The 13,959-nt window shown below is 43.0% G+C and overlaps 1 protein-coding gene and 1 non-coding gene across 8 annotated transcripts in view; one reads left to right on the forward strand and one right to left on the reverse strand.

Annotated features, from left to right (window-relative positions):
• The window catches only part of LOC122759429 (CLIP-associating protein 1-B-like), a 28,305-nt gene that overhangs the window by 11,995 nt on the left and 2,351 nt on the right, over positions 1 to 13,959 (reverse strand). For 3 of the 7 annotated variants that reach the window (XM_044014349.1, XM_044014343.1, XM_044014322.1), the window contains exons 3-20: positions 12,689 to 12,767; positions 12,075 to 12,178; positions 11,796 to 11,887; positions 11,519 to 11,594; positions 10,770 to 10,867; positions 10,560 to 10,630; positions 4,673 to 4,813; positions 4,043 to 4,119; positions 3,868 to 3,960; positions 3,629 to 3,774; positions 2,921 to 3,056; positions 2,729 to 2,799; positions 2,291 to 2,350; positions 1,631 to 1,708; positions 1,372 to 1,539; positions 1,206 to 1,261; positions 934 to 1,134; positions 58 to 153 (exon numbers count right to left, since the gene is read on the reverse strand). In XM_044014349.1, the coding sequence (XP_043870284.1) occupies positions 58 to 153; positions 934 to 1,134; positions 1,206 to 1,261; positions 1,372 to 1,539; positions 1,631 to 1,708; positions 2,291 to 2,350; positions 2,729 to 2,799; positions 2,921 to 3,056; positions 3,629 to 3,774; positions 3,868 to 3,960; positions 4,043 to 4,119; positions 4,673 to 4,813; positions 10,560 to 10,630; positions 10,770 to 10,867; positions 11,519 to 11,594; positions 11,796 to 11,887; positions 12,075 to 12,178; positions 12,689 to 12,767 (1,843 nt within the window). Of the gene's footprint in view, positions 1 to 57; positions 154 to 606; positions 634 to 933; positions 1,135 to 1,205; positions 1,262 to 1,371; positions 1,540 to 1,630; positions 1,709 to 2,290; positions 2,351 to 2,728; positions 2,800 to 2,920; positions 3,057 to 3,628; positions 3,775 to 3,867; positions 3,961 to 4,042; positions 4,120 to 4,672; positions 4,814 to 10,559; positions 10,631 to 10,769; positions 10,868 to 11,518; positions 11,595 to 11,795; positions 11,888 to 12,074; positions 12,179 to 12,688; positions 12,768 to 13,959 lie in introns of all 7 variants that reach the window. The other 4 variants (XM_044014336.1, XM_044014315.1, XM_044014358.1 and 1 more) reach the window with 2 other exon arrangements.
• Positions 13,029 to 13,161, forward strand: LOC122765655. Its single transcript, XR_006359994.1, has one exon. It is a non-coding gene; the product is annotated as a U4atac minor spliceosomal RNA (small nuclear RNA).

The raw sequence follows: 13,959 nt of genomic DNA on the forward strand, positions 1-13,959 counted from the left end.
GAGGGAGAGACGGATTTAAACACGGACAAACAGACACGAGACGCAGCAGCTACTGACGCTGAGACTGTGACACGACCTTCCCTCTGCTACGACCACGACTGTCCGTCACACACGGACCGTTTCCTGCGCTCGTCCTCCGGGTTCTCACTCGACCTGACGGAGAGAGGAAAAACAAAAAGACAAGAAGAGACAGAGGATGAACGTGAGGACAAAGAACACTGCTGCTGTTTGGACTCAACGCTTTCAACTCATGCAGAAACAAGAGAGACAAAGGGACATGACAAATGAAGGGACAGAGAGACATAAGAAAAATGAAAGAACAGACAGAAATAAGGTCAGAACAAAGACACAGACTTGGACCAGAATCAGCTGAATGTATCTTTCATCAAAAAAACAAAACTTTATTGACTCTTTAAGGAGAATCGAAACTTCAAATGTCCTTAGTAACCCAAGAGACATGTGTTTTTTTGTCTCCTGATATTTGTGACATTGTGAGACGGACGTCCACTGTCATGCACTGACACTTCATCACAGAAGACCACAGAGCTGATGGAGAGTGGGAGGGGCTAACACACACACACACACACACACACACACGCAGCTTACCATCTGCATTCACAGACCATGAGGCATCTGACAGGTGGGCGGGCCCAGGAGAGACACAACAGGGGGTTAAGGGTCAGAGGTTAGGCGTTAAATAGAGAGAGAGAGAAGGTGGGACTGGTAATCAGATTAACTGTGAGTCACCTGATCTGATTAGTTTTCTCCACAAACATCAGCTTCTGCCGAGTTATTACATTAGATGAAGTTAAGGACACAAACTCATGAGTCATGAGAGCACACTCCTATGTAACAGGGAGCCACTTTAACTTTTTATTTGATAAAACTTAAAAAAGGGAATGAGGAAAGTAGTTCTGTGGCGAGCGGTCTTACCCAGAGAAGCGTAGGATCCAGGAGGAAGCGCCGAGGCCGCGCTGAAGGGAGAAGCTGAGGACACAGAGGGGACTGTGGGCATCCTGGTGCGGGCTGTGGCAGTGGCGGCGGCGTTTACGTCCACGTCACTGCGAGAACGTTGGAGGGAGCCTGGAGAGGAAGCTGCGGTGGCGGCAGTTCTGGAGGAGTGAGTGGGTTTGGCTGGAAGAAACCACATAACAACATCAGAGAGTGCAAAGACGTGACAGGATGTAAATATGAGTTCAACAAACCGTGTTTACTTCTGCTGGTGTTGCTTCTGGCGCTGCTTTTCACAGACACGGGTCGACTGAGGAGACAAGACATTTGAAAATGAGGCAAAGGTCGTATTATCAGTCAAATATCAGTGTCTGATTTGGATCGATTGTGGAGGAGGAGACGGAGGAGGCGGAGTCTCACTTGAGGCTCTCTTGAGAGGAGGAGGAGGAGCGGTCAGAGGCGGGCAGTGACATCAGACTGTCCCCGCTCCTCAGGTGAGCCTGCAGTGCTTTCTGATAGGACGACTCCAGGCCCTGGAAGAGCTGCTCTGCCTCCCTGCTGAAGTGGGCGTGGTAACTCCAGTAACACCTGCGAGAAACAGGGAAAAAAAACGTGTTTCAGATTCACAACGCCTGTCGAGGACCCACTTTACTGATCATTCATATTTAATGTAGCTTACTTTCTGGCCACAGAGCGAGCCTCGGCGTCTGCATCGTGAATTCCTTTCTTTATCGTCTCCATCACAACTGTCCCATGTCTACAGGACGACGAAAAGAAACAAAGCTTTCAATAAAGTGCTGACTTAACGCTTTTGTTTACTGTTAATGTTAAAAACTGAGAACATTTTGTTGTTATTTATGACTTTATTACTATCATTATAATGAATCTATAGTCGTGAACATGTTATAAACACATATGGGGGTCATTCAATTTGAAATTTCTGTCACAAATCTACTTTAAAGGTCATATCTCATCGTCTGTCGTGTGATTAGTGACTAGTCAGACACTCAGACTCGATCGATGAGAACCAGATCTTTCCCCTGGTACCAGGATCAGCTCAGGTTTCTCCCTGGTGGCAGCGGCGGCAGGAAGCAGCCAGCCAGAAACACAATGAGGCTTTTTGGAGGCAGCGAGAGAGAGATTCCCCCCTGGCATCGCCATGGTAACCACTGAGGTCGACGATGGCCTGACCAGTGTCATATTTCCTCCGGAGGAACACCGGGTCACCATTTTTATTTTGTAGTAAGCTGTGTGGAGTTCTTATCGTTCTGAGCGTTGATCAGGTTTGATCAACTAATGTGTTTAACATTATATTCTAATGTTTTTAAACAGTCCTCACCTCTCCAGTGAGCTGGTCTGCCACTCCTGCAGCATCAACTCCAAAAACTCAAAGCAGCGTCTGAACGAGACACACACAAAAAAAACAGATCAATAAAACAAAACAAGGACGAGAGATAAATCAAATATTTGAAACCCACAACAAACCAAGATGATACCAAATTACAACGTATTTTTAAGAAATTAATACACCGGAAATAAAAATGCTCAAAATATGTGAAGAAAATGCACCGAAAACAAAATGACAGAAGAGTAACGACAATAATATGGCAGAATAAAACAAAACAATAACTGAAAATGTGAAATAATATAAAATAAGCTTAAAATAAAAAAGAATGTAAATAATTAAAAAATAAAAGAAATATATGTTTCACTATAAACATGCCATAAATATAAAATATCCATTAATAAATAAAAGCAGAGAGAAGATGTGTCTCACCTCCTGACCGCCACAGATTTGGATGCACAGTTGCTGGCGATGATGGGGATGAGACGAGGGTAGTGAGTGTGCTGTGGGAAACAAAAACATCATCACACTGACGATGTGAAGTGACAGCGCTGACTTTTCTCTCAGCACAAATAAATCACAGCGTCGAGGTTGACGTGTTTTTTTATGTTTTATGGCACGTACTCTAAGGATGAGGCGGATGACGGCCACGCCGGACGTGGCCATGATTTTGGCACTGTTGGGAACCAGGTTGAGCAGTGCCGGCATGACGGCCTCCGCTGCGTGGTCGAAGCGGCTGCCGAGAACCAGCGACAGGTGACTGAAGACGGAGCAGAGACACGAGCAGACAGCGTCAGAGTGACTCGTCTCAGGAATAAAATCTACTCTGTCTCTCAGCTTAAGCCCATGATATCTTAAGAAAATGTTCCACGTCTTTATGTCACTGTTTGACAGACTTTTCCAACAGGAAACTCAAGTTTGTAAACCACTCACTCTCCCACACCAAAGCCCATAGAGAAAATCAGTGCTTTTAGCTCACAGGGACACAGGAGCTGCTGGTCTACTGCTGCCTCGTGTGGTCACTTTGTGTCACTAAAATAAATCTGTACAAAGCAATTTAAGAGCCGAATTCACAAAATAAGTCATTTGAACTTAGTGATGAGGCAGCAGTGGACCAGCAGCTCCTGTGTCCCTGTGAGCTAAAATCACTGATTTCCTCTATGGGGTTTGGTGTGTGAGAGTGTTCCTCAAGCAACCACGTTCAAAGGGTTTTCTTACTTCTACATACATATATATATATATATCATTCATATGAATTCAATTATAAAGAAAAGAAAAACATATTTGATGCTTCAACCACGTGGTGATTATGAACGCTGTATCTTGTCTCACCCCAGAGTGATGCAGGCTTCTCTCACCACCTGAGAGCGCAGGTCTTTGGCCGACAGCTTGAACGCCGCCTCCATGAGCCGCAGCTGCTGCAGGAACCCTTCAAACTCAGGAGCTCCAGCCAGGACCAGCGAACGCACCTTCTTCAGCTGTGAGAGAAGAGAGAGGGAGGAGGAGGAGGAGAGCGGTCAATACGAGGAGAGAAGATGAGGAGCACTGACAGGAAGGTGAGGAAGACTTACAGCTGCCACTCTCAGCTCCCAGTCCCTCTTGTCGTCCGACAGCACATCTCGTATCTTGGTCATGGCCTCGTCCACTTCTCTGTTGGAGTAAATCTGGTGGAGAAAGATGTAAAAACATGAAGGAGGCAGCAGAACAGACATATTTATGAAATAAATGTTATAGAAACAAACTGACTTGCACTGTGGGAACGTCCTCAAAGGCCTGGATGAAGTCGTCCTCGTCCACAGCTCCTGCTCCAGAGCCGTCCTTCCCTGCAATTAACACAATAAAATACAAATACACCTTTCTCCCAAATAATCAGTCACATGGACAACATTTACCTGAATTCAACAAAAACAACTGTTTTATATATTTTATAGAACAGATTCACTCAGCAGAAAACTTAATTTATCACATGATCTTAGATTAAATTTGAAACCTTTTTTAAGGTCGAGCCCAAAGGAACACAAAATTTAAATCACTCCGTCTTTCATTCATGAAATGTTATTATGAAAATATAATAATAAACGGCAGATTCTCTCTGATGTGTGGAAACGTGAACATGTGACACAAACTACATGCAATTAAATTAAAGAAAGCAACAAACACAGAAAAGGAAAAAGAAATAGCAGTAAAATAAAGTTAAAAACAAAACAATTTAAAAGTATTTACTACGATAAAGTAAATTAAACAAAGTAAAAACACCCGATAAAAAAAGAGAAAAGAAAAAACACTGTGTTTAAAAATGAAAACTTGTTGTTTATTGTTGCATTTGTGCAATGCTTAGATAGTGTGACACTAAAGAGCTAAAGAGCTTCCTCTGACCTGCAGACTTGCTGCTGGAGGCGGAGCTTGGCCGGCGAAACGTCCCCATGCTCACCGTCTTCTTCCCGGACAGCGGGGCTCCTTTGGACGAGGACAAGGAGCGGCCACCGTCCACCGAGTCATCGTCCTCGAAGTTTTTGTCTGCAGCGTGAAAAGACAAAAGGTGAGAGGGCAAAGGTCACGAGGCTGCTGGACAAACAACAAAGAGTCTTCAGAAGAAAAGACGCCATCGCCGACCTTCAGCTGACATTTCTCACATTCCTACATCAGCAGACTTGACAGCCAGCCCCTGTTCCACTCACACACACTTTACTTTCTTTATTTTCAGATTAATAAAGATTAGGAGTTGGTGTTTCCCGAACTTTGACATGACGACGTTCCCAAATATGTTGTTTTACGACACAAAATCAACACATGAAACAGTTTTATCAACCAATGAGTGACAGAGGCACGAGAGCCTCCTCAACCTCTCACCCTCTCACCCCCGTCACCACTGCCCCAGCACAGGAATCTGCCTGACAAGCAATCAATCCTCTTTAATTATTCAGACACACACACACACACACACACACAGGGCGTTGTGCCAACACATCAGTCATGTGACATCATGCTGCGGTTTTCCTCTCTTTACCAACACGAGGTGACACAACCTCACCTGTCGCCTGGATTCACAGAGAAACTCATTCAACTCCACGATTAAAACACACCAAACAAAACAGTTCCCAGGCTCACGACTGAATCTGTGACATCACAGGAGTCTTTGACCAATCACAGCAGGACTCTTCAGACTCCTACTGGCTCTTCTAATAAATCCTATTCTGCTTCAGTGAAGAGTCGCACAATAAACGATCCAAACTAGTTTCCTGGCAAATCCTGCAGCTTTGATTCACTGTGATGCTGATATAGAACATTTATGTAAAAGCAACATCATCTTGAGCTGAATTTGTATGAATATTAAAAACCTGCTTTATTCTCTGACTGGAATCATCTGGCTGAGTTCCTTGAAAACACTTTTCAACAGGGCTGAAAAATAATAGTTTACAAATAAAACTCACTATGTTAAATAACACAAGCTACAAATATCAAAGTTTCACTTGAACACACTGGACAGAATTTAGATTTTAAAGAACTGTGTGAAAAATCACAACTCCGTTTGTCACCCAGACATTTCAACACGTTCAATCATTTGTGACACAAAACCTCGACACGAGGTCTGAGCGTAAATATTGAAAACAAAGCACTCTGTCGTAGCTTGTGCTAATTAACAACACGGCTGATTAACAATCACTTAGTTTGTGTGTGTGTGAGATTCAGGCAGCAATTCATTTGAGCGCAGCCTGAGAAATCACCCTGCTGCTGTGTTTACGTCTCCTTTCTGCTGGATTTACAGCCCCCTCCCTCTATCACTGATTACAACCTCCGCTACTACGACCAAACAGCAGCAGCAGTAAAAACAGCAGCAGCAGTAAAAACAGCAGCAGCATTGACAGTAACAGCAGCAGCAGCAGCAGCAGCAGCAGCAGCAGCAGCAGCAGAAGTGACAGCAGCAGCTTACAGGAGCAGATCCGCCTGCAGACCAGTTTCCTCAACATGCTGGCAGACACACACGCAGACAGACAGACAGACAGTCTGGTGAAATTCCTCCAATCCTCCAAAGGTCCTCACATCTTCTTCTCCTGCTCCTGAGGAGAGGCCAGAGTGGGGGGGAGTCCAGCAGATAAACCTCCCCCCTCCCCTGTCAGGGAGTGAGTGCTGCGAGGCTGCCTCAATCTTCCTCTTCCTCTCCGTCTTCCCTCGTCCTCTGCCTCACTTCACCAAACACACACACACATTCACTCACCGGCAGAAGCAGCAGCAGCATGCAGACAGGAAGTGGACGGAGGGGATGGAAGGAAGTGATGGAGGATAGAGAAGTGCACCAATGAGGGGAGAGGGGAGAGAGGTGGGGTGGATTCCAGAGGAGGAGGCAGAGCTGGTGGGTGGAGTCAGAGATGAGGGACAGAGGCAGAGGTGATGATTCAGGAGAGGGGGAGGAGATGGAGAGACACCGCTGCTCCAGAGGAGGCTGCTGTCATACGTGTAACATGTCACGTTACATGTGAAGTGACTGCTCCACCCTGTTCATCAACGACTCCATCAATCACAAAGTTTTGATCCTTTCTGTGATTTCAGTCTCTTAAATGTAAGGTTTGTTTGCTTCTCTTTCACAATAAAACCTGCTTTATTTTGAATTTTGAAAAATCTGACGTATTGACATATTGTTTTATTCTTGACAATAATCATTCGTTGCAGCCATAATTTGTTTGAAACTAAATATGTTCTTTAAAAAATAAAAAGCATATTATTCTTAAAGATGTAGTTCAAAACAACACTGAACTCACTTCACAAAGTTTAAAGTGAAGAATATCTGTATTAAATCACTTTAAACTTTTGTTCATGTTTCACCATTTAGTTTTAAAGCTTTCACCTTGACGTTTAAAAAAAAGGTCTGAATCATTGTCCGAAAGTCTATCTACAATTATTTAAAATAAGGTAAGTAAACTAAGGAATGGCCATCAGTGTCACTGCTCTTTTCACAGTTTTCTTTTTCATTAACAAATCGAATAACAGGTGAATTTCTAGAAATAATCAGAGTTATTAGTGGTTTACTACAGTAAGTAACCGCTGATGACCATCGCTTGATCAAACACAGTGAATGTGACCAAGTGTGAACCTCCTGCACCTGCCGGGTCACAGAGGAGCCTCTCTGGAGCCTGTGACGGCTGAGCTCCTCGATGCTAATTCACAAAATGACCAGAGCAGAGGTGACGGTGATGTGTTCAGGAGCATTAATGCAGCGGGAGGACAGAGGAGAGCGTGGGAAAAGCTTCATCACCATCACTCAGAGCAGAGTGTACGGACACACGGACAAGGAATTATTCTATGGTTTTTTTCTGTTGTTGTTGAATAAATGAAGTGGGGAAACACCCACTGCCTTTCACCTGCACCTCCTCACCAGTGGGAACCAAAGTGGGAGGGGTCTTTTCAAAGAACAGTGTGAAGTTACAGTCGCTGTTATCACAGAGCATCAGTTGAATTCCTCAGCATACACGATACATGATACGGCATCTCTACTTCAATGACTCTGTCTCTCACTTGTTTTGTTTTTGTTGACTTGTTTATGGTTTTAAGGGTCAGCCGTCTCACTTCCTGTTTCCTGTTTGGCTTCCTTCACCTTCCTTCTGTGAATAAGCTACGGTGGCCCCAATGGTCAGCACACAACACTTCATCATTTGGTCATTCTTTCTCACACAGAAAATGATGTTGAGTGTTTTGGGGGCTGAGCTACGAACAATTGGTGAACAGAAAGATTCATCAGCTGAATTTTGTTAACACGTCCACTGAAGAAACTCAATAATACCGTCTTAGCATTTGTCATTTTTGCTGCTGCTTTATGTTGTCAAACCTGCAACGTACAGAAACATCTGGTATGAACCTGATCGTCGGGTCAGAAGTGCTGCTCTCTCTCTGCGTCTCTCTCTGTGTTCATTATTCAGGAGGTTTCCACCTGTGCAACCCAAATCCCTGTCCTCGTCTCTCAACACCAGCCTGCAGGGCCTCCCGAGGCGGCCGTCCTTCAACAGTAACCTCCCCCACAAACAACCATTATTATTCTTACAGTAGCTGAACTCGCATGCGTCACACACTTCGTTCAACTTCATTTCATGAAGAAGAAAACCTCAGCAGTAAACTGACAAATGAATGATCATCATGTGCATAACGTTTGTAAACCACTCACTCTCCCACACCAAAAAGAATCTGTGATTTTAGCTCACGGGGACACAGGAGCTGCTGGTCTACTGCTGCCTTGTGTGGTCACTTTGTGTCACTGAAGTAAATCTGAACAAAGGCTTTTAAGCACCAAAGTCACAAAATGAGACATTTCACTTAGAGATGGAGGCAGCAGTGGGTCGACAACTTCCTGTGTGCTGTGTAGTTAAATCAACAGTTTTCTCTATGGGGTTTAGTGTGGGAGAGTGAGTGGTTTAATTATCAATAATCTATCAAAGTATTTGATAAGTAATTCTGATTATGCAACACCACGGTCTGACAAATAATTCAAATTAAAGAGAAAATAACAATAACAACAATAATCTCAGATTACTAAGAATGCTTATTCAAACCTGGTTTACTGCAGTGGAGTGTACGTGGCCCTCAGGTGAACAACAGTAAAGTGAGCGTTCCTGACAGAAACAGAAGGTGGAACTAAAGCACGTTTCTGTTCCTAAAACAGCCGCAGTAAACGGAAGCGCGCGTGTCATGTGTCGCAGAACACAGCGATCACATGCATCACTCTCCTTCTTCTTCAGCCGATTCACTTCACTCATCCAACAGCAATTATTGACAAGGCTGACAACAGCAGTAATGTGAATAAAAGTCATGTGATGCAGGCGATAGGTGATAAATTTACCTGCAGGGACGCGGTGTAAAAAAAACCTCCCTCACTTCACTGTGGATCTGCTGGAGCAGAAAGAAACACCAGCGTCCTCCTGACACAGCCACCCTGCAGCTGATGCACTGCTGCCTGCCTCCTCCCTTCCCCTCCAACCTGGTCTTGTGACTGTAGGGACAACAGCTGACACAACCTCTACAAAATAAAAGCCCCGGGCTGCCACAATAAAGTGCCTCAGCCTGCTTTCCCTCTCCTTGTGTTAGACATTTCTGCTTCTACTGTCTCTGGATCTCACTGTGTATTCCAGGTCATGTGTGATGCCTCACATGTCATGTCCTGAGTCTGTTTACTTTCTCTCTCTGTCTTTTTTTAATCTTTTTTTAGGGTTTGCTTTCCTCTGTTTTTAAGCTATAACAACAACACATCCTGCAGTTGCTCCACAATAAAAGCGCAGTGGTCTGCTAGAAATACTTTAATTTTGAAAATCCAGTACAGTCAGGTAACTTGTAATGCTGCAGCAGAGTTCACTGTCAGTGTAATATGACATTTCCAACCCTTCAGGGGCGCCCTTTGTGTCAGATTATCTCCTGTTTTGTTTGGTTTTTAACAGTGGGGCCACTGTGAGATGAAAGCTGAGCCTTCTGTCATACTTCAAAAGACTTAAAAGGTGTGTTTAGAGACAATAAAGTCAGAGGTCAGAGCAAAAAAACACAGAGGGGCAAATTCTCTTTACAGTCTGTTACCTGCTGATTATAGTGAGTGTGATATTTTCCACAAGAATCCACCTCTGTCAATGAAACATGTCTCCAGGAGACGTGTTATTTTTACTCAAGCTCCACCCAATGTTGCCTTTTTGTCTCAGTTCTGTCAGCGTCCCTGAAAGCATCATCATCATCATCAGCACCTCCCACGGCACAAAGAAACCAGCTCAGGTTGCATTCCAACAGAAAGACAGTGACAGTGCTCTGCAAAGACACTGAGACGACTAAAGACGACGACAAGGAAAGGTTTTTTTTTTGCTCCAATGAAGCAGAGTTTGCGTATAAATATTACTCTTAGATTGTTGCAAATGTTCATGTGAAACACAGCAGGACAATCTGACCCAATTATCTGGACATGTTGCAGAGTTTATGTCTTCAAACAGCTGAGATAAGTCAAATGTATTGTATGTTATGCATTTACCCAGGAGTCCACATGAAACAGAAGACAGGAAGTGACACGAGAGCAAGATGACGAATGACAAGGTCCCACAAAACACCACCTCCCCTCACTGAGACCCACTTAAGGCCAGAGAAACTGATTATTTTCAAAGTGTCACATGTTGTCGTGTCCGCAGGCCGCTCACAACAACAAAACAACACCACACAAAAGCAAGGAGACGCTACCATGACGACCACAACCTTAAAAAACAGAGTGTGTAAACAGCGTAGAGCGGAACAGGCGACGTGATCTTACCGGACAGAGGTGACAGGACCATGTTCCCCGACCTTTGAACTTCGTCAAATTTACTGAAGATGACATTCAGCCTGGAGACGAAGAGATGGAGAGAGAATAAAAGTCCGACTTCACAGCAGTTTGTAGGAGACAATGAGTGACTGTTTTCTCTTAATGCCTTTTAACACTATTTATAAGATGTAAGTATCTCCACACAGCACTTGAACGCACCGTGACTGAGGCAGACCCTTCTTTCCCAGGTCAATGCGCACTCGCTCTCCAACGTGTCGGTAGATCTCAACGAGGCAGTTCATGGCGCCGTCTCGCACCTGAGCATCGACAACAGACACACACTGACCTTTAAAATTCTGTTTTACTAATAAGTTTTCTATTTTAAAAAGAGGACAATTATGTTTCCTACTGTCTAATGTGTTGTTTAATCCATTATATATTTCATATTTTGTATAGTTTGTGATGTCCCTGATTATGTGCTGCTGAAACAAGAACCTCACAAATTTAGGATCATCTCATATATTACAACTATTTGTACCTATGTTGCTAAAATTACATAATTTAGACGATGACAATTTGATGTACACTCAAACATGAACACATGTGAGTGCGTTTGGCCTCAGGAAGGCAATTTCCCGAGCACAGCTTCCTGTCATTGGCAGGAAGTAGAATTCCAGTGATGATGGACTTCTGCAGAACTTTCACAGACTGAGTCCTACAGCAGTTACAATGTTTCTCTACCAACTCTCAGTGTTTTTCACATGATGTGAACGTGTGAGAGAAAAGGAGGATTTAGAAAAGAGATCCCACTGAGATCCTGCTGAGCTGTGGTGTTTGAGTTTGTCCAGCAGGGGGGAGTAAAAGACCAATAAAACTGTAACAGCTTTACCTTGTTTCATCTGATCTATTATATAAAAAATGATTAAATTGGTTCCACAGTGGCGGTGACATGGAGGGACAGGGAGTACCTGACTGGTGGGGTCTCCGAGGAGGTTACAGATGTGAGGAACGATTTTACTGAGCGTCAGACTCTGAGATCCAAACCTGAAAAGGCACAAAGGCACTGTGGTTACACTACCTTTGATACACCTGAAAAATAAATATAAATGACCGTACTATTTTGAAGATGAACTGACAATTAAAGCTGATTTTATGAAGAAATGCTTAATAAAATGCTTTTCTTTGTTGTTGAGGTTTTACACTTTATTTATAGTGAATAATGAATAGTGAAAGGCGTGAACTTACACGTTTAATGTTGAGATGAGGCAGAGGCAGAGTCCTTCTCTGGTCCGGTTGTTCTTGTGTTTGAAGCCACCCACCATTCGCTCCCACACGTACTAACGCAAACACATGAGAGGAGCAGACGTCATTTATACATTCATTTACCATCTCATTATAAACTCTCCTGCTGACCATATGGTCTAAGCTCCACCCCCAAAACTGGAGGTCTTTCTTTGTGTCCTTCATGCAAATTTCCTGCCTGAATCTTTGTTATGATTTAACGATAATGTACTGTTTGTGCACCTGTGGGTTTGCAGCCTGGTCCATGATCTTCAGCAGAAGCGCTTGGTCCTGGTCCCGAACTTGGTCCTTGGCGTCTCCGAGTCGATCGATGAGGCTCGGCAGAACTGAGCATACACACACGCAGAACAAACAGTCCAACATCATTCAACCTCTCCTTTCATTCCAGACACTCACTGTACATTTTCATATTCATTTGAGCCATAATCTACAGAAAATGTGCATAAGAACATCATTGAACCTCAGCAGAAATTATCAAAAACATGAAATTAGAGGCCAAAATTAATCCTATATCACAAAATATAACTTTACATACAAAAAAAGATGATATCATGCACTCAAACACCCTAAAATAACACAAGAAACAGGCCTTAACAACATATCTGGCAATCAGAGATTTAAAGAGATTTAGGACATAACATCAAAAACATGTCATTCTGAAATGAAACTATTTAAAATTTAAATTTAATTTATTGTTTAAGTAAACAATAACAATTAAGCTGTAAATAAATATGGCAATGGCTGCAATATTTGAGTAAATTTTTTTTCTGTAATTTAAAGATAAACACACCTTATTTATAGCATATTTTTTTTTAAATCAATAAAACCAAGCTCACCAGTTCCAACTTGTGTCCTGAATTTCTCCTGCAGTCGACTGACCAGAGCCGACAGAATGTCCATCCCCAACAGAACCACCTGACACACATTAAAAAAAGAGAAAAAGCAATGGCCTTGAATCTGAGCTGCAAAGGATTATGGGTAATGTGCTAAAGGTGCAGCGTTACTGCTTCAAAAAGGGGCAAAAACGTGTCAAAACATACACGCCCCGCCATACATTGCAACCCGTGGTCACATGATCTGCGTTTTTGCAACTCAGTCACGTGCCTTTCAACAACCACCATGAGTGAAGTCTCCGTTCACACAGAACAACAGCAGCAGGAACAACATTGGTGACCAACCTTCCTTGTCATGGGGTGAAGTGAGAAGCTCAATGAACGTGTGGTGAGAGTTTCTCTGCTAACAACCATGAAACAACACTTACGCATCACCTGAGCCATCGTGTTCAGATCATGGTGCAATTTTTGGACCCCAAAATCTCAGAGAATGTGTAGAGAAACGCCACAGTCACGGAGAGGAAGAAAAAAATGCCCGCTACCGCCCTCTGCTGATCATGGAGAGAAACTACAACTATGAACCACATATAACACCAGTAACACATGTTATTAACACTGAAACAATTACACATTATATTACTAGCTAACATAAACGAATAAATAAACGAAGAGCATAAAACATTCAGGTGAGGGATTAAAACTTCTCTTTTTTTTCACGTTATATGCTATTTTACCTATTTATATATTTTATTGTATTTCTGTACTTGGAATTGCAATGTAATTCTACCTATTCTATCTAATTCTATCTTTCTATCTATGCTCTAATATTCAATATTTGTTTATTTATATATTAAGATTCCATATTTTTTTAGATTTCTACCACTGTATTTTGATGTTTTCCTCTATATTTTATGTTTCTCTATGTTAATATATTTATCTGTATTTCTACATTTCTATTTCCTCAATGTTGACAAACTGTGTTTGAAAAGAAAAGGAGATGGGTGTCTCCTGACATCATGTGACAGGTGAAAAGATGAATAAAGAAAATGCTGTGTAGTTTCAGTGACTGACATCTGATTGACCTCAGTGTGTTTGTCTTTTAATTTGCAGAACAGGCTTGATAATTAACAGCAGACATTAGACACACGGCTCATGAAGAGGCAGCAGACGTGTGACTTCCTCTCAGTCAAACTCTCACTCTTCCTCAGAGTCAGGCAGTCAGGCAGGAGCCGCCGCAGCCTCTGAGCAGGGGGAAAGTGGGCTAATGGGCTGGT

This window comes from Solea senegalensis, linkage group LG2 (assembly GCF_019176455.1).
Source record: "Solea senegalensis isolate Sse05_10M linkage group LG2, IFAPA_SoseM_1, whole genome shotgun sequence".
Taxonomy (NCBI): domain Eukaryota; kingdom Metazoa; phylum Chordata; class Actinopteri; order Pleuronectiformes; family Soleidae; genus Solea; species Solea senegalensis.